The sequence below is a fragment of the Bombina bombina genome, chromosome 5 (genome assembly GCF_027579735.1).
Source record: "Bombina bombina isolate aBomBom1 chromosome 5, aBomBom1.pri, whole genome shotgun sequence".
Taxonomy (NCBI): Eukaryota; Metazoa; Chordata; class Amphibia; order Anura; family Bombinatoridae; genus Bombina; species Bombina bombina.
In genome coordinates, this window is record NC_069503.1 from 211,116,599 (window position 1) to 211,136,279 (window position 19,681).

The following is a 19,681-nucleotide window of genomic DNA, read 5'->3' on the forward strand; positions in this document are numbered from 1 at the left end:
GAAATATATATAGGAGAAACCATATGATACCGTGGTGACTGTAGTTAGAGAAAATAATTCATCAGACCTGATTAAAAAACCAGGGCGGGCCGTGGACCGGACACACCGTTGGAGAAAGTAATTTATCAGGTAAGCATAAATTCTGTTTTCTCCAACATTGGTGTGTCCGGTCCACGGCGTCATCCTTACTTGTGGGAACCAATACCAAAGCTTTAGGACACGGATGAAGGGAGGGAGCAAATCAGGTCACCTAAATGGAAGGCACCACGGCTTGCAAAACTTTTCTCCCAAAAATAGCCTCCGAAGAAGCAAAAGTATCAAATTTGTCAAATTTGGCAAAAGTGTGCAGTGAAGACCAAGTCGCTGCCTTACATATCTGGTCAACAGAAGCCTCGTTCTTGAAGGCCCATGTGGAAGCCACAGCCCTAGTGGAGTGAGCTGTGATTCTTTCAGGAGGCTGCCGTCCGGCAGTCTCATAAGCCAATCGGATAATGCTTTTAAGCCAAAAGGAAAGAGAGGTAGAAGTCGCTTTTTGACCTCTCCTTTTACCAGAATAAACAACAAACAAGGAAGATGTTTATCTGAAATCTTTAGTAGCCTCTAAATAGAATTTTAGAGCATGGACTATGTCCAAATTGTGTAACAAACGTTCCTTCTTTGAAACTGGATTCGGACACAAAGAAGGTACAACTATCTCCTGGTTAATATTTTTGTTGGAAACAACTTTCGGAAGAAAACCAGGCTTAGTACGCAAAACCACCTTATCTGCATGGAACACCAGATAGGGCGGAGAACACTGCAGAGCAGATAACTCTGAAACTCTTCTAGCAGAAGAAATTGCAACTAAAAATAAAACTTTCCAAGATAGTAACTTAATATCTATGGAATGTAAAGGTTCAAACGGAACCCCTTGAAGAACTGAAAGAACTAGATTTAGACTCCAGGGAGGAGTCAAAGGTCTGTAAACAGGCTTGATCCTAACCAGAGCCTGAACAAATGCTTGAACATCTGGCACGGCTGCCAGTCTTTTGTGAAGTAAAACAGAAGATCTGTCCCTTTAGAGAACTTGCAGATAATCCTTTCTCCAAACCTTCTTGTAGAAAGGATAGAATCTTAGGAATTTTTATCTTGTTCCATGAGAATCCTTTAGATTCACACCAACAGATATATTTTTCCATATTTTATGGTAAATTTTTCTAGTTACAGGCTTTCTAGCCTGAATCAGAGTATCTATTACAGAATCTGAAAACCCACGCTTTGATAAAATCAAGCGTTCAATCTCCAAGCCGTCAGTTGGAGGGAAACCAGATTTGGATGTTCGAATGGACCCTGAACAAGAAGGTCCTGTCTCAAAGGTAGCTTCCATGGTGGAGCCGATGACATATTCACCAGGTCTGCATACCAAGTCCTGCGTGGCCACACAGGAGCTATCAAGATCACCGAGGCCCTCTCCTGATTGATCCTGGCTACCAGCCTGGGGATGAGAGGAAACGGTGGGAATACATAAGCTAGGTTGAAGGTCCAAGGTGCTACTAGTGCATCTACTAGAGTCGCCTTGGGATCCCTGGATCTGGACCCGTAACAAGGAACCTTGAAGTTCTGACGAGACGCCATCAGATCCATGTCTGGAATGCCCCATAATTGAGTTATTTGGGCAAAGATTTCCGGATGGAGTTCCCACTCCCCCGGATGGAATGTCTGACGACTCAGAAAATCTGCTTCCCAATTTTCCACTCCTGGGATGTGGATCGCAGACAAGTGGCAGGAGTGATCCTCCGCCCATTGAATTATCTTGGTCACTTCTTTCATCGCCAGGGAACTCCTTGTTCCCCCTTGATGATTGATATATGCAACGGTCGTCATGTTGTCTGACTGAAACCTTATTAATTTGGCCTTTGCTAGTTGAGGCCAAGCTCTGAGAGCATTGAATATCGCTCTCAGTTCCAGAATGTTTATCGGGAGAAGAGACTCTTCCCGAGACTATAGACCCTGAGCTTTCAGGGATTCCCAGACCGCGCCCCAGCCCACTAGGCTGGCGTCGGTCGTGACAATGACCCACTCTGGTCTGCGGAAGCTCATTCCCTGTGACAGATTGTCCAGGGTCAGCCACCAACGGAGTGAATCTCTGGTCTTTTGATCTACTTGAATCGTCGGAGACAAGTCTGTATAATCCCCATTCCACTGTCTGAGCATGCACAGTTGTAATGGTCTTAGATGAATTCGTGCAAAAGGAACTATGTCCATTGTTGCAACCATCAATCCTATTACTTCCATGCACTGCGCTATGGAAGGACGAGGAACAGAATGAAGTACTTGACAAGAGCTTAGAAGTTTTGATTTTCTGACCTCTGTCAGAAAAATCCTCATTTATAAGGAATCTATTATTGTTCCCAAGAAGGGAACTCTTGTTGACGGGGACAGAGAACTTTTTTCTTTGTTCACCTTCCATCCGTGAGATCTGAGAAAGGCTAGGACGATGTCCGTATGAGCCTTTGCTTTTGACAGGGACGACGCTTGAATCAGGATGTCGTCCAAGTAAGGTACTACTGCAATGCCCCTTGGTCTTAGAACCGCTAGAAGGGACCCTAGTACCTTTGTGAAAATCCTTGGAGCAGTGGCTAATCCGAATGGAAGTGCCACAAACTGGTAATGCTTGTCCAGAAAAGCGAACCTTAGGAACTGATGATGTTCCTTGTGGATAGGAATATGTAGGTACGCATCCTTTAAATCCACGGTAGTCATAAATTGATTTTCCTGGATAGTAGGTAGGATCGTTCGAATAGTTTCCATTTTGAATGATGGTACCCTGAGAAATTTGTTTAGGATCTTTAGATCCAAAATTGGTCTGAATGTTCCCTCTTTTTTGGGAACTATGAACAGATTGGAATAAAATCCCATTCCTTGTTCTCTTATTGGAACTGGATGTATCACTCCCATCTTTAACAGGTCTTCTACACAATGTAAGAATGCCTGTCTCTTTATTTGGTTTGAAGATAATTGAGACCTGTGGAACCTTCCCCTTGGGGGTAGTTCCTTGAATTCCAGGAGATAACCTTGAGAAACTATTTCTAGCGCCCAAGGATCCTGAACATCTCTTGCCCAAGCCTGAGCAAAGAGAGAAAGTCTGCCCCCCACTAGATCCGGTCCCGGATCGGGGGCTATCCCTTCATGCTGTTTTGGTAACAGTGGTAGGCTTCTTGGCCTGCTTACCCTTGTTCCAGCCTTGCATTGGTTTCCAGGCTGGTTTGGGTTGTGAAGTATTACCCTCTTGCTTAGAGGATGCAGAATTAGAGGCTGGTCCGTTTCTGCGGAAGGGACGAAAATTAGGCTTATTTTTAGCCTTAAAAGACCTAGCCTGTGGGAGGGCGTGGCCCTTTCCCCCAGTGATGTCTGAAATAATCTCTTTCAAATCAGGTCCAAATAATGTTTTACCTTTGAAAGGAATGTTAAGCAATTTTGTCTTGGAAGACACATCCGCTGACCAAGACTTTAGCCAAAGCGCTCTGCGCGCCACGATAGCAAACCCTGAATTTTTCGCCGCTAATCTAGCTAATTGCAAAGCGGCATCTAAAACAAAAGAGTTAGCCAATTTAAGTGCTTGAACTCTGTCCATAACCTCCTCATACGAAGATTCTTTACTGAGCGACTTTTCTAGTTCCTCGAACCAGAAACACGCTGCCGTAGTAACAGGAACAATGCATGAAATTGGTTGTAAAAGGTAACCTTGCTGTACAAAAATCTTTTTAAGCAAACCCTCTAATTTCTTATCCATAGGATCTTTGAAAGCACAACTATCTTCGATAGGAATAGTAGTGCGTTTGTTTAGAGTAGAAACCGCCCCCTCGACCTTGGGGACTGTCTGCCATAAGTCCTTTCTGGGGTCGACTATAGGAAATAATTTCTTAAATATAGGGGGGGAACAAAAGGTATGCCGGGCCTTTCCCACTCTTTATTTACTATGTCCGCCACCCGCTTGGGTATAGGAAAAGCGTCGGGGGGCACCGGAACCTCTAGGAACTTGTCCATCTTACATAATTTCTCTGGAATGACCAAATTGTCACAATCATCCAGAGTAGATAACACCTCCTTAAGCAGTGCGCGGAGATGTTCTAATTTAAATTTAAATGTCACAACATCAGGTTCAGCTTGATGAGAAATTTTTCCTGAATCTGAGATTTCTCCATCAGACAAAACCTCCCTCATGGCCCCTTGAGATTGGTGTGAGGGTATGTCAGAACAGTTATCATCAGCGTCCTCTTGCTCTTCAGTGTTTAAAACAGAGCAATCGCGCTTTCTCTGATAAGTAGGCATTTTGGATAAAAGATTTGCTATGGAGTTATCCATTACAGCCGTTAATTGTTGCATGGTAATAAGTATTGGCGCACTAGATGTACTAGGGGCCTCCTGTGTGGGCATAACTGGTGTAGACACAGTAGGGGATGATGTAGTATCATGTTTACTCCCCTCATTTGAGGAATCATCTTGGGCAATATCATTATCTGTGGCATTACTGTCCTTACTTTGTTTGGACACTATGGCACAATTATCACATAAATTTAAATGGGGAGACACATTGGCTTTCATACATATAGAACATAGCTTATCTGATGGTACAGACATGTTAAACAGGCTTAAACTTGTCAACAAAGCACAAAAAACGTTTTAAAATAAAACCGTTACTGTCACTTTAAATTTCAAACTGAAAACACTTTATTACTGAATATGTGAAAAAGTATGAAGGAATTAAAGCATTAAAAGTATTGCACACCAAATTTCAGAGCTTTAACCCTTAAATTAACGGAACCGGAGCCGTTTTCAAATTTAACCCCTATACAGTCCCAGCTATATGCTTTGCTGAGACCCAACCAAGCCCAGAGGGGAATACGATACCAAATGACGCCTTCTAGAAGCTTTTTTAGTGATTCTTAGATCCTCACACATGCATCTGCATGCCTTGCTCTCCAAAAACAACTGCGCAGTAATGGCGCGAAAATGAGGCTCAGTCTATAACTAGAAAGGCCCCCTGACTAAAAAAGGTGTCCAACACAGTGCCTGCCGTTTTTTAAACGTTCCCCAAGATTATAATGCCAATTATTAGCTAGAATCTGCATAATATGCCCCAATAAAGCAATCGTTTTAGCCCATAAAAATGTCTACCAGTTTTTAAGCCCTTTTTTAAGCCCTTTATTCTTTATATTTGACTAAGAAAATGGCTTACCGGTCCCCATGAGGGGAAATGACAGCCTTCCAGCATTACATGGTCTTGTTAGAAATATGGCTAGTCATACCTTAAGCAGAAAAGTCTGCTAACTGTTTCCCCCAACTGAAGTTACTTCATCTCAACAGTCCTGTGTGGAAACAGCAATCGATTTTAGTTACTGTCTGCTAAAATCATCTTCCTCTTACAAACAGAAATCTTCATCCTTTTCTGTTTCAGAGTAAATAGTACATACCAGCACTATTTTAAAATAACAAACACTTGATAGAAGAATAAAAACTACATTTAAACACCAAAAAACTCTTAACCATCTCCGTGGAGATGTTGCCTGTGCAACGGCAAAGAGAATGACTGGGGTGGGCGGAGCCTAGGAGGGATCATGTGACCAGCTTTGCTGGGACTCTTTGCCATTTCCTGTTGGGGAAGAGAATATCCCACAAGTAAGGATGACGCCGTGGACCGGACACACCAATGTTGGAGAAATGGGTATATATTTGTTTTTTGTTAAGTTGCCTAATAATTATGCACAGTAATAGTCACCTGCACACACAGATATCCCCCTAAAATAGCTATAACTAAAAACAAACTAAAAACTACTTCCAAAACTATTCAGCTTTGATATTAATGGGTTTTTTGGGTTCATTGAGAACATGGTTGTTGTTCAATAATAAAATTAATCCTCAAAAATACAACTTGCCTAATAATTCTGCACTCCCTGTAGGTATAGATATATATTGTACAAAAAAACATCAGATATATGTAGAAATATGTATTTATGAATAAATAAAACATCCTTCTATGTGAAGAACATTGGAATGTGAAATCTGAATATTTTCATGTCGGGTTAGTGAACATGAGAATATGCGATCGGGTTTGCGCGTAGTTAGCGCTCAAATTGGAGCGTTCACTAGTGGGCAAAATATATAATTAAATAACAATGCAAAAAAATTTTTTTACACATAACTAAACATGTTAAGGAGAATTGTAACTCTAAAATATAACAATGTGCGTATACTTGAAAACTTCACAAAAATATGATTTTTATATAAATGTTTACCAATCCTGTGTTGTATCAAGTACTATTCTGCATCTTGCCATTGAGAATGTCTACCTGCATTTCCAGTCATTCTATTAGCATGGGGAGGGTGTGAATAAAGTATATTCTGTTTTTGCCTTTGGGGTAATTGATGGAGATGGACACTACTGAAGGATATTTGAGGGAGTGGACATTACACCTTAGCACTGAGAACAGCCATAAATAACCCTTGAGCACCTACCCCAGGACATGCTAATGGTTGAATAACTCAAATACTGATGGCAGTTCTCAGTGCCAAATACAGTATAGTGCTAAATATAACAAAATGATGTTTTTGTGAAATTAGTCAGGTACTAGTATAGGCAACAGGCTCTAGAAAAGCACATTATACAGATGTTCAGTCAGTTTGACAAATGTTCATGCGGGGAACTCTCTTTTCATTTAATCAAGATGTTAAAAATGGGTATGAACTATGAAACATTAAAATGTATCTTTGAAATGTATCTGTTTTATTGTATTTTTACTATATGACAAGCAATGGGATAGGAAATGAAACATTAAAAGGACAGGTATTTTGAAAGTCATGATTTTTACTACAACAATCTAGTGGTGTCTTCTAATTTTAAACTGCTTATAATTAACATCTATGTGAAAACAAATTTCCTACTTTAGACTCTGGGAGAGAAAATTCTTCTATGTGAACCTAGCACAGGAAATAATATTCTATTCTGTATCCTCCTATACACTTGTACTAAGGTCGTTTATTAAGTGATGTTTATCCTCAGCTGTAATAACAAACAACATAACCCGATCAGCGACCTTCTCCTGTCCCTTCCAAGTTATTATCCTCCCAGCAGCGCAAGCAGCAGCTCACATTCCCCAAACCGTAGACATATCACGTACGACTCTGACATGAAACAGCCACATCTAACCCCGCCCACCTCAAGCCGACCGACGTCCCAACCAATCAACAGCAGCCTTCCAGTTCGCTGCTCGTTCATCATATTGATGAGTTTGCCGAAAGGGGCGTGGTTATGTGCGTATAGTGGGCGTGGTTTGTTGTAGCCTTTTCTGCACGGTTGCCCGGCAGCCGAGATGTCATAGAAGAAGCAGAGGAGGATCGGGAGAGAGGCGGAACCGAAGTACTAAGAGACCACAGCCGCCCCCGCACCTCCGTACTCACTAAATCTAATTTATTTTTATTTATAGAACAGTCTTTTATTTTCTTAATATAAAGGAGATTTTATTGTAATGTAAATAATTACATATATATATTTCATAGTGATATATAGAAGCAGATCATAGTAATATATATAATTATAGGTAAATATATGAGTATTTATTAATAGCTCTGAATGTCACAAGCGGCAGTTATGGCTCAGCCAGATAAGAAGTTTTTTGAGAACTTTCGCGGAGCCGGTAAAGCCATCGGGGTCCTGACCAGCGGAGGTGATGCTCAAGGTAACGTGTTTGTGTTATTGCTGCACCCTACATCCCAGTACCACTCTGCTGGGCCTTTCCTTAACCCCTTAGCTGCAGTTGTTAATGACAGTTACCAAACGCTCAGGCTATGACATTATTGCTAGGTCTGTTCTGCATTACTGGTTCCACCTAATGATTCTCCAGTGCTGGGACACAGACTATGGTTGTCAGATGGTGCAAGTTTATCAGAACCCACAGCCTTCATTGTGTGGTGCATTAAGCCTGATTCACTCTACAAGTGGTCCAGATAGAACCCATAACCCAGACTTCAGTATTATATTAATAGAATAGATAGAAGCACTCATCCATTATTCTAGTATCTCAGACACAGGTGCAATCCCCATGTTATATTCAAATTCACAGTACTTAGGCCCATATAATAGAACTCTCTTGCTCAGCATTTTTTTTCTTTAACTTCTGTCTAAGGATTCTTCTTATTTTTACCAGACAATATTTAGTGATACAGCAATATATGCAGTGAGCTGTGTTCCTATTGTCATATGTTTCAGTGACAATCCTTATGCCATGACTTGACAATCCTTGTGTCACTATGATAACCAGTATCCCAGTTCCCTGCCTTCTAGGAACAGCACAATCTGAATGTCACTGTACATGGGTGACACAGTGTAAGTGTAGGCAGAATGTCACTGTACATGGGTGACACAGTGTAAGTGTAGGCAGAATGTCACTGTACATGGGTGACACAGTGTCAGTGTAGGCAGAATGTCACTGTACATGGGTGACACAGTGTAAGTGTAGGCAGAATGTCACTGTACATGGGTGTCACCGTGTCAGTGTAGGCAGAATGTCACTGTACATGGGTGACACAGTGTAAGTGTAGGCAGAATGTCACTGTACATGGGTGACACAGTGTAAGTGTAGGCAGAATGTCACTGTACATGGGTGTCACCGTATCAGTGTAGGCAGAATGTCACTGTACATGGGTGACACAGTGTAAGTGTAGGCAGAATGTCACTGTACATGGGTGTCACCGTATCAGTGTAGGCAGAATGTCACTGTACATGGGTGACACAGTGTAAGTGTAGGCAGAATGTCACTGTACATGGGTGACACAGTGTCAGTGTAGGCAGAATGTCACTGTACATGGGTGACACAGTGTAAGTGTAGGCAGAATGTCACTGTACATGGGTGTCACCGTGTCAATGTAGGCAGAATGTCACTGTACATGGGTGTCACCGTATCAGTGTAGGCAGAATGTCACTGTACATGGGTGTCAATGTAGGCAGAATGTCACTGTACATGGGTGTCACCGTATCAGTGTAGGCAGAATGTCACTGTACATGGGTGTCACCGTATCAGTGTAGGCAGAATGTCACTGTACATGGGTGTCAGTGTAGGCAGAATGTCACTGTACATGGGTGTCAGTGTAGGCAGAATGTCACTGTACATGGGTGTCAGTTTAGGCAGATTGTCACTGTACATGGGTGTCACCGTGTCAGTGTAGGCAGAATATCACTGCCCTGTGCTCTTTCCTATCTAGTGGCCTAAAATCAGACTCATCCAAAATGCTACGTAAGATAATTACTAGTCTTGTGTCCTCCACCTCATTTATATAGCTGTCTATTCCCAGCGTCCCTTGCGTTATATACTTCTAGCATACAGTGTGCCTCGGTTTACATAATATTTCCCTAGCTTTGATCTTATTTCACTTGCTGCTTGTTGCAGAGTAACATTTTGAAGCAAGTATGATTGATTTAATTATTTCTTATATGGATTCCCTGCCTTTATCTGAAGTTATAGTCCCCAGACCTGGTACTTATTATAGAGCTACAGTATAATGTCCCCTTGCAGTTTATAGCTATACTAGTGTCTTTGGTGTCGGGGCACCTTTAATTGTTATTTCTAATTGACTTATGAATCATCACGTTTGCACCATCTGTAAAGGCTCAGTAATGATCTTCCGCAAACTTTAGCAGAACTGACGCAGGTTACCGGCTGACCTGTGACAATAGGCGGATCTGTAGGACTTGATGCTGCTGCATTGCAGGGTTCTGTGCAGTGACTATAGAGATTCACATCCGCCTTTTTTTCCTACACCTCCCACTAAACAGGGAATTTTGTCTAGAAATCGCCTAATATTAATAATCCGATAATCTGCCCTCTATTTGCTCATTAATTAGTTGTCATTTTTTTTAATAACTAATTAATTCCATACATTAACCTGTAGATAATGAGAGACCTTTTTACCTTTCTATAAGTATCGAGCCATCCATCATATATATTGATATGGACCATTGCTATGATTATTTCCAGCCATTTCATCTTCTCTAATCTCTGGGATGTTTATATTTCATGTTGTCCTATTTATGATGCACAATCCATATTCTACAGCCCTGATACCTCAGTATGCCTCTCACTTTATTACTGTTTTAGAGCATTTTGTCGCTTGTCACATACGTGTCACTATTTCCCCATCGCTACTATGATTTCAGCTGCTCTGTAAGCCCCCCCATCCTAGCCCCCTCCCCTGTGTGTACGTGCAGCAGCAAGATCAGACCTTGCAGGGTTTCCTATGAGTCACATTGTGGGAGGAAACTGCATCATGTCTTCCCCATCTCACTAAACTGAAAACTAAAACCTGCTGCTCTCATAATGAATCACCTCTACACACATATACCTGGGTATTCCATACATTCCTTAGCTACAGCCCTGTCTGTGTGTCTGAGCATTCTGCTGACTGAATCTAAATAAATTTATCTTTCCAATATCAATAGTAGCTAGTGGTGAAACTTCATTTCATCATCTGTACTTTATGTGCTCTATGTTTTAGTCATCTTATGGGCTCTTGTTCTGATGTAGTTTTCAGTTTTGGTACTATCATGTAATATCTTTATAACCTTCTATCTGTGCTGCATCTAATAATTATGCTATTTACAGTTTTACATTATTGTTTCATTTTAAATGACATTTCAAATTATAGGGACATGAAACCCACTCAAAGATTGTCTGTCATGGCTCATGAAGAGCATATCATTTTAAACAGTTTTCTAATTTAATTCTATTATTTAAAGGGACACAAAACCCAAATGGTTTCTTTCATGATTCAGATAGATCATGCCATTTTATGCAACTTTCTAATTTACTCTTATTATCAATTTTTCTTTGTTCTCTTGCTATCTTTATTTAAAAAGAAAAAAATGTAAAGCTTAGGGGCTGGCCAATTTTAGGTTCAGCACCCTGGATAGCTCTTACTTATTGGTTGCTACATGTAGCCACCAATCAGCAAGCATAATCCAGGTTCTGAATAAAAAATGGACTGGCTCCTAAACTTTACATTTCTGCTTTTTAAATAAAGATAGCAAGAGAACAAAGAAAAATTGATAATTAGAGTATATTAGAAATTTGCTTTAAATTGCATGCTCTATCTGAATCATGAAAGAAACCATTTGGGTTTAGTATCCCTTTACATTTTCTTCATTCTATTGGTATCCATTGTTGAAGAAGCAGCAATGCTCTATTGTGAGATAGCTGAAAAGGCAAATATGTGCAGCCACCAATCAGCAGCTAGCTCTTCATAGTGCATTGCTGCTTCTGAGACTACCTTGGTATGCTTTTCAGTAAAGGACACCAAGAGAATGAAGCAAATGATATAATACAAGTCAATTTAAAAGGTAGGTGTTTAACATTGCATGCTCTGTCCGAATCAGGAAATAACAGTTTTGGGTTTCATATCTCTTTAAAGGGACAGTATACACTCATTTTCATATAACTGCATGTAATAGACACTACTATAAAGAATAAGATGCACAGATACTGATATAAAAATCCAGTATAAAACTGTTTAAAAACTTACTTAGAAGCTGTCAGTTTGGCTCTGTTGAAAAGGTAGCTGGAAAGCCCACTGCAAGTGGCAAATAAGACACTCCCCCCCCCCCCTCCCCCTTCTTTTGCATATGAAAAGACCCTTTACACAAACAGCAGCAAGCTGGAGAAGGTAGCTGACGGTATTCACATAAAGCTTTGGGGCTTGGTTAGGAGTCTGAAAATCAGAGCAATGTTATTTAAAAATAAGCAAAACTATACATTTAAAATAAACAAAAAAACGTTATGGGCTTTATAAATAGATCATCTACAAAACATTTATGCAAAGAAAAAATGAGTGTATAATGTCCCTTTAATCTTTCTGTTCTATCTATTGTCTCATCTAGATGCTCTATAAGAACAATTCAAGTCAGGTGTATATTGTAAACACCCAGGCAGTGCAGCTTCTGATAAACTATATGTTTCTGACCATTTTAGAGGGCATGACCCAAGGCTAAAAAATGGGGGGGTTTATATATTCACATGCACAGTCACACTGGGGGAAAAAACCCTAGAGAAAATGCTAATACATCACATTAAATACAATACATTGCTTTATTGCAAAATGGGAAAACTTTTGCTGCACTCCAAGCTGTTTCTAGGGAACAACATGAGAAAAAAAGTGGACACAGGAGGTTGAATGCCTTCTAATAATTAGTTTATTGAGCTGTGTAAGCTAAACGAAATTCAAGCCAACCTTTAAATACCTCTGGGAGTTGTAGGGTAGGTGTACACAGCACTGGGAGTCAGTGCTCCATTTAAATCGTGATGTGAGCGCATCAGGTGCACATCGTTCATGTAGCCATCCTCTGTTTAACCATCCAAGGTCATTTGAGACACAAGATGTGCTTGGTCATATTTAGAAGTGAGATAGCTTTGTGGGGGTGGGGATTGTTCACTGTCACTGGAGCTTGCAGGGAAGTCTGTATCAGCAACCACTAGTTTATAAATAGACCTTTTATCCTTTGCTTTTACCAAAAGGTATATTGTTTTTTTGTTTTTTTCTTTGTCCTTCAAATGGAAGGATAGCACATAGCACTACTGTCTCATCATTAGACATTTTTGGCAGATATTCCATTTTTAAAACAGAGCCAGTGACTAAAATATATTTCATAGACACAGACATAAAATATTTTATATATAGACACATATACTAAACCTTTATCATTTTTACATAAATAACATCTTTAAAGGGATACTAAACCCATTTTTTTTTCTTTCATGGTTCAGGCAGAGCATGCAATTCTAAGCAACTTTCTACTTTATTCCTATTATCATTTTTTTGTTTTCTTTCTATCTTTATTTGAAAAGCAGGAATGCAAAGCTTGGGAGTCGGCCCATTTTTGGTATAGCACCTGGGTTGCACTTGCTGATTGGTGGCTAAATGTAGCCACCAATAAGCAAGCACTATCCAGGGTGCTGAACCTAAAATGGGCCGGCTCCTAAGCGTTACATTCCTGCTTTTCAAATAAAGATAGCAAGAGAATGAAGAAAAAGTGATAATAGGAGTAAATTAGAAAGTAGCTTAAAAATGCATGCTCGGCCTGAATCATGAAAGAAAAAGAAATGGGGTTTAGTATCCCTTTCAGGTACAACATCTGTTAAAACATAAGTTGGCCCTGTGTGCAAATAAAAATGATGTATAACTAGATTGATTTATCTTCTTTTTGTTTACATTGTTCTTAATGGAAACAATGAGAATCATTAACAAATTACACAATCTTCAGTAATGGGGAACTGGAAACATTAATCAATATGTAACCATGGGAACATACACACATGCATGGACATGCACACACACACAAAGACTTGTGCAGGTATCTCATTCCTGGCTCCTAGAAGTTCTATCTGTGTCCTGATTTACTGGTATATAATATACATTAATATTGTATTAGTATGCTGTTGTAATTACCAGGATGCAGTGGTACAAAAGTAAAGTGAGCATACTTAGATTTCAGGTATAAACTAGCTTTAGATTTTACATAAACATTAATAGCATGTATAACATTGAAAGTTCCTGTGAGAATAGGGCCCTCAATTCCTCCTGTATTTGTTTGATACATTTTGTTTTGTCTCTTACAACTATTGTATCATTGTTGTACTTTTATCATTTATACCCACGGAGAGCACTGTGGATTTTTTTTGGTGCTTTGTAAATGAAGTATAATAATAATGTAACACAATATTAATGTTTCCACCACCACATAAACCTCTATTACACTTCAACTTACACAAAGGTCAAAAGCTAAATGTGCATAAGTGCTTTTAATTTGAAATAGAAGCATTTTTTCAGTATACTTCCTTTAGGAAAAATACTTCTAGTAAAAAGTTATGTTGTTCAACGGCATACACACATATGCTGTAATGGTACGTGCACCATTATTCAAGCTCAGATTCTCTGAGAATTAAATACTGGTGCACTGGCCTCATATGCGGCCTATGTGAGTATGCCACTTTAAAACAGTAATAACTTTTGCTAGAATCATTTTTGCTGATGGAAGTATACTGAAGACATGCTTCTATTTATAGAGTCAGATTGAACTCTGTAATTTCCGTAATTCACAGTGTGTAGCTTTTTTTCTCTCTCACTATATGATATCTGGTTATATTGGCAGTCAGATTGGAGTCTTTTTTTTTCCACTATTTGACAATTCGTCATATTGATAGAGTCAGATAGGACTTTTTCCCTTTCCTCATTATTCCCCTACACGTCTTTTTCCCTTCTCCTGCAAAGTCTTATTTCCTCTTGAAATATAATAAATTGCTCTTTGTTGTTTCTATTTGTGTTTAGAGATATAATATTCTGCCTCATAAACTTTCAGAACTAATTGTGTAGTGTTACTGGCAATGTATATTTGATTATTCCAAATTGTAATGTGTTAAGTTTGTTTTTGAATAAAGAAAAGAAAAAAATTAAATCTACCCATGAACATTTCCATTTTGAACTTTCTATCCCTTTAAATGTGACGGTATCACACTGGACTCCATGGGGGTGTTGGTTCAGTGGCAACTACTGTATAAGCCCCAGAACCACTTATAGTTACTTTGACAGTGATGGTGAGGATTATTAATAATAACATTTATTTCTAAAGTATTGAAAAATTCCATAGGGTTAGGGTCACATAATAAATCTATTTAATATTAAAAAAAGAATATAGATAAATAAAACAGACTAAACAAAACAAATGAATACAAGAGGAGGCTGACTCTTCTCCAAAGAGCTTACAATCTACTCCTGTTGATTATTCTCTTCCATTCCGTTTGATGTAATCATTTACAAAAAATCCAGTGAACATATTTAGCACACTATGGGTCAGGTTAAAGGGACAGGAAACCCTAAAATTTTCTTTCATGATTTAGATAGAAGAACAAAGCACATTTGAAAACAGAAGTGTATTTAAATGTGTCTTAACCATTTGAGTGCTAAGCACTTTCCCACCTGGGTGCTAAGGTGATTTGAGGGTTTGTTTTTTTTAAAAAAAAACATTATTTTTTTTTAAACTTTTGTAGTTTTTTTTTCCAGATCCCCAAGACTTACACCGTTGGAAAGGTTAGGCGATTACCTTTCCAAGGGTGGGTCTGTAGCTGCTTAGATGCCTGAGATACAGGCGTCTAAGCAGTATGCCCCCTTTCCCTATACTTTGTATTGTACATTTTTAATAAAGTTAAGCAGTGACGTCATTATGTCATTGCGTGTGACGTCACCACGCAAAAACGTGAAGCCCCGGCGATGCCTGTCACTATGCAGGCCCGATCGCCAGGGTAGGAGTGGGTGGAAGCCCCCAGATCTCCCTCAAGGTAGGACCAGAGTGGGAGACTATGCGATGGGTCAGAGCCGTCGTTAGCACTCAAGGGGTTAAAATGACCTGCTCTATCTGAATCATGCAAGTTTAACTTTGACTCTCCTATCCCTTTAAAGTGGAGCACTAAAATGCAATCCATACTGCTTGCATTTTGGCAATGGTATAATAAAAAATAGTGTTCAAATATTACACAGTGCACAAAACATAAAATTGTCAAACCAATATAAACTTAAATTGGATTCAATGAGTCCTTTTATTAAATCCACCAGAATCTTAAATCCTCAAAAAGAGAAATAGAAACAAAGGATCATAGCACTATTATGTTACAATGTATCAAATCTTTTTTAAACAGATTCCGGTACTCACACTCTTGTGAGTTACATTTATTTAGCTCAAAGTAAAAAGCTCAATTGGTAATCCTCTCAGGAATCCGGATCTTTTCACAAAACATTTATTGAAACAGATTTAAAACCAAATGTATTAGGGAGCAAACAGCTACTATTTTGGGGTGAACATCAGTAACATGAATATGCAAACTGTGTCCACAGTTACAACAGCCCCAGTATGTAATTACAGAGTCCTTTACATGTTTCAATAGTCTACCGGGTTAGTCCCTTATTCGTGGCTTTCTCCCCTCCATATCCAACGTACGTTTCACCATTGTACACAGCTTTTTCAAGGATCTTTACTGCCCCTTTAATTTCTATAGCATTTTAATTGTTTTTTTTTTAAAATAGCAAGAGAGCAGTTTAAGGGCCAATAAACAAAAAATATAATCTCCCCTAAAAAATATTTACTAAAAATTAAAATATTAAAATATGAATGAAATATTTATTGTGCCTGCTTTTGCTGTAAAATACCTCTAAAATGAGTTCAAGTTCCTCTCCTTCCAAGGAGCTTGGAGTGCCTCCATTAAACCTAAAGCATGGTCTTCAATAGTTTTAAAAGATAAAGGGTTATTTCAGATTGCGTTTGAGTACAACGCTTACTCTGTGTATGCTACTACTGCTTCCCTTTGAAAGTATATAGTAGCTATATAAATATCTGGGGCATTAAAATTGCTTTGGCTAAATATTTTAATCAACAATTTGTAATATCTGGTCATGTGTTATTGATCGCAAGGGGCTGAATGCAAAGTAATGCAGTGTGTTATCAGGTGTGCGCCACTTGTAATCTGAACTTTTTTGTTTTATTAAATTTGAATGTCACTGTGAAATATATCTGTGATAAAGCATGTGAGGCAGAATTATGTCATTTAGAGAAGTTTGGATATGTTTGACGTAAAATAATCTGTGGTGTTTGGGTTGTTGTGTGTGTGTGTGTGGGGGGGGGGGGTTTGTTAACGCAAAACACGGATTGTCCTAAAGTAGCACTAGGGTGTTAGAGCACCTGTGTAAGGGTGTCACAGAGATTTAGGGCTGGAAGTGATGGGTGAGAGAATTCTGTTAAACATGGTGCAGCTGGTTCTAAAGTAAATATAGTGCTAAATATATATAGTACTGTATAGTGATAATTTTATTAATAAATGTATGAAATTAAATCTACCTTTATTAAATGTCTCTTTATAACTAGAAAATGGATAAATGATGATTCATGGGGTGTATGACAAGGCTTGACAAATCCAGTGAGCCACTGCTCCAAAAATATTTCTTCTGAATCTGGCACCTACTGTATCTCTTTGGATTCTTATAAATAGATCTATATACATACATTTATGTCTGTCTAATAAAAATCTGTGTGTGTGTGTGTATATGTGTGTGTGTGTTTGTGGGTGTATGTGTGTGTATTTATGTGTATGTGTGTATGTATGTGCATGTGTATGTTTGTGTATGTATGTGTGTTTATATGTAAATGTATGTATATGCATGTGTATGTGTGTGTGTATTTGTATGTAGGTGTGTGTATGTGTGTGTGTATGTATGTGTGTGTATGTGTGTATGTATGTATGTGCATGTGTATGTGTGTGTATGTTTGTGTGTGTGTGTGTATGTATGTATGTATGTATGTGCCTGTGTATGTGTGTGTATGTGTGTTTGTGTGTATTAGGACAAATGAGGTATGCACTTTTATAAAGGGTGCACACAGAGTTCAGGGGCGGAGCAGATATCTGTCTGTTCAGTTATTTATTGAAACTGTCAGCTGCTTCCCCAGAAGATCACTAAATAAAAAGCCAAAGCCTAAACTGTTTTCATTTATTGATTACTACATCTTTACTATACTAAAATGCACAGTATGGATATTAGGTTGCGTTATTATTATTCTGACACTTAATTGTCTATATTTTAAAAGGGACATTAAAATGTTGCTGTTTCAGAATTTTGGCTTAGCGACCCTGGCAGCTTGGGGTGTTAACTATTTTAACAATATCTAGATGTCACTAGGGTAAAGCTAGCCATAGATCTGAAGATGGAGAGGGTTCAAGGTGGAACTATGGTATATATATAAAAAAAAGCAGCTGGAATTATTACTCCACCCAACAACATAACTATATTGCTGGATCAAACCCCCTGGCTGTTTTTATTGCTCTGCTTGGTACTGTCTAGTTATTGGTTATGTAAATTAACCATCTGGCTGCCATAGCTGTTGACATGAGAAAATTTAGTATTTTACAGTCACTGCTTTTCCAAAAATATACAGAGCATTTAAATTACCTAATAGCTATAAAACACGAGTTTTAATATTCATATAGGCAATACGTGCTTCTAATTCGATGTGCCAAAAAGATGACTTCTGCTCTTTGGATCAGAAGTGATAACTTTTCTTATATGCAATTATTACTTGTCCTAATATGTTACATGTTATATCCATTAATGTCAACATTTGGAAATTTCCAATGACAGACGTTTTTTACATTGACATTGTTTGCTTCTGTTCTGCCTAAAATATTCTGTGATCTTTATATTCAATAAATAGATTAAATCACTTGACCCCTTATATATCATTGATGGCACCTTTTAACACTAGTGGCTGGTTACATGTTTTGGCTATCAGTATTTTCTCTTTTACACCTTTATTGAATACTATATATGGGTTCCTTGCTGTCATTTCTTAGGGCCTGGTTCTATAACGTTCGCTGGTCTAGGCATGGTTTTCCATGCCAACACTCACAGATGCAACCCTCATGGAATTCTATAAAAAAAGAGGGCTGTCCTTGGAGTGGTGAGATGTCTCACATACAAATAATAAGAGCTCTCTGCTAGGTAGAAGTTTGCAATGGAGGGAGACGTACAGAGGGAGTAAACTTGAATATTACGCCTAATACAAAATAAAATACGCTGTTCTCAGTGTACTGTACCTTAAATACACTTCTGTAATTTTCGTATGCATAGGTTTTCCTTTCAGAGTAATTAGTGTTTTGAGTATTTCGGGCCAAAACTTGCTACCTTTCAATTTGCGAGAAGAAACAGTGAGAACTGTAGTGCTAAAATGTTTATAGAATTTAGATGTGTGCATTCGGCAGTTTCATTCACTGCCGAATGCAGAAGTAGGAGGATATTTTCTGTATTTGGCTCTTTTCGGAGCTGAATATCCTCTTATGCAAGTGAAACACTCTAATACCTGGTTTTGAACGGATCTTAGTGTGTTTCACTTGCATTAGAGGATATTCGGCTCTACATGGAGCCAAATACCGAAAATAACCTCCTACTTCTGCATTCGCCAGTTTCGTTCACACATCTAATAGAATTGCACTGGTATTTGATAGAACATTTTAAATACGCATATGGAATGCCCATGTTCAGCCCATTTTACAAAAAAACCCAACAATTACACTTTGTATTTTGTACTTATAAGTATGATTTTTATCTTTGTGTTTTTTGCCCATCCAATATACTTAAATTACGGTTTACGTTGTGCATGTTTAATACAATTTATTCCTGTCTAATTTACATCAAAACATTTTGTGTGAATGGTTCAATTATTCATTTTGCATGATTTGTAAATTACTTATTTTATTGTGTACTTTTGTAATGTATACATCTACTTCCCATACGAAAATGCAGTATACGCCCCGTAGCGACACAGCCACGCAGGGTAAAGTTACTTTCTATAATTCCACCAGGAAAAAAGATGGGCTGCTGAGCATTCTTATAGAATCTCACCAGCCCATAGAACTTTAAAGAATCGGGTCCTATGTGAGGAAAAATGTTGCAGTTTGAAACTGGGTTGTGGCTTCTGAGCTACCCCTTGCTTATGTGTTTAACCCGTTTTGTGGGAGTAAAAAGATAGTAAACTAGGATAAGTAATGCAAACATATTACATGCTTTAACAATTTAGAGAACGTAAATTTTGTATTAGAATGACCCTTTAAGAAGAAAATAA

The 19,681-nt window shown here is 38.5% G+C and overlaps 1 protein-coding gene across 1 annotated transcript in view; it reads left to right on the forward strand.

The window, feature by feature from the left end:
- The first annotated feature begins 7,345 nt into the window (after nt 1-7,345).
- Nucleotides 7,346-19,681, forward strand: part of PFKP (phosphofructokinase, platelet) — a 146,069-nt gene continuing 133,733 nt past the window's right edge. The window contains 1 exon segment of the mRNA XM_053713842.1: nt 7,346-7,715. Within this exon segment, the coding sequence (XP_053569817.1) occupies nt 7,610-7,715 (106 nt within the window). The 5' untranslated portion in view covers nt 7,346-7,609.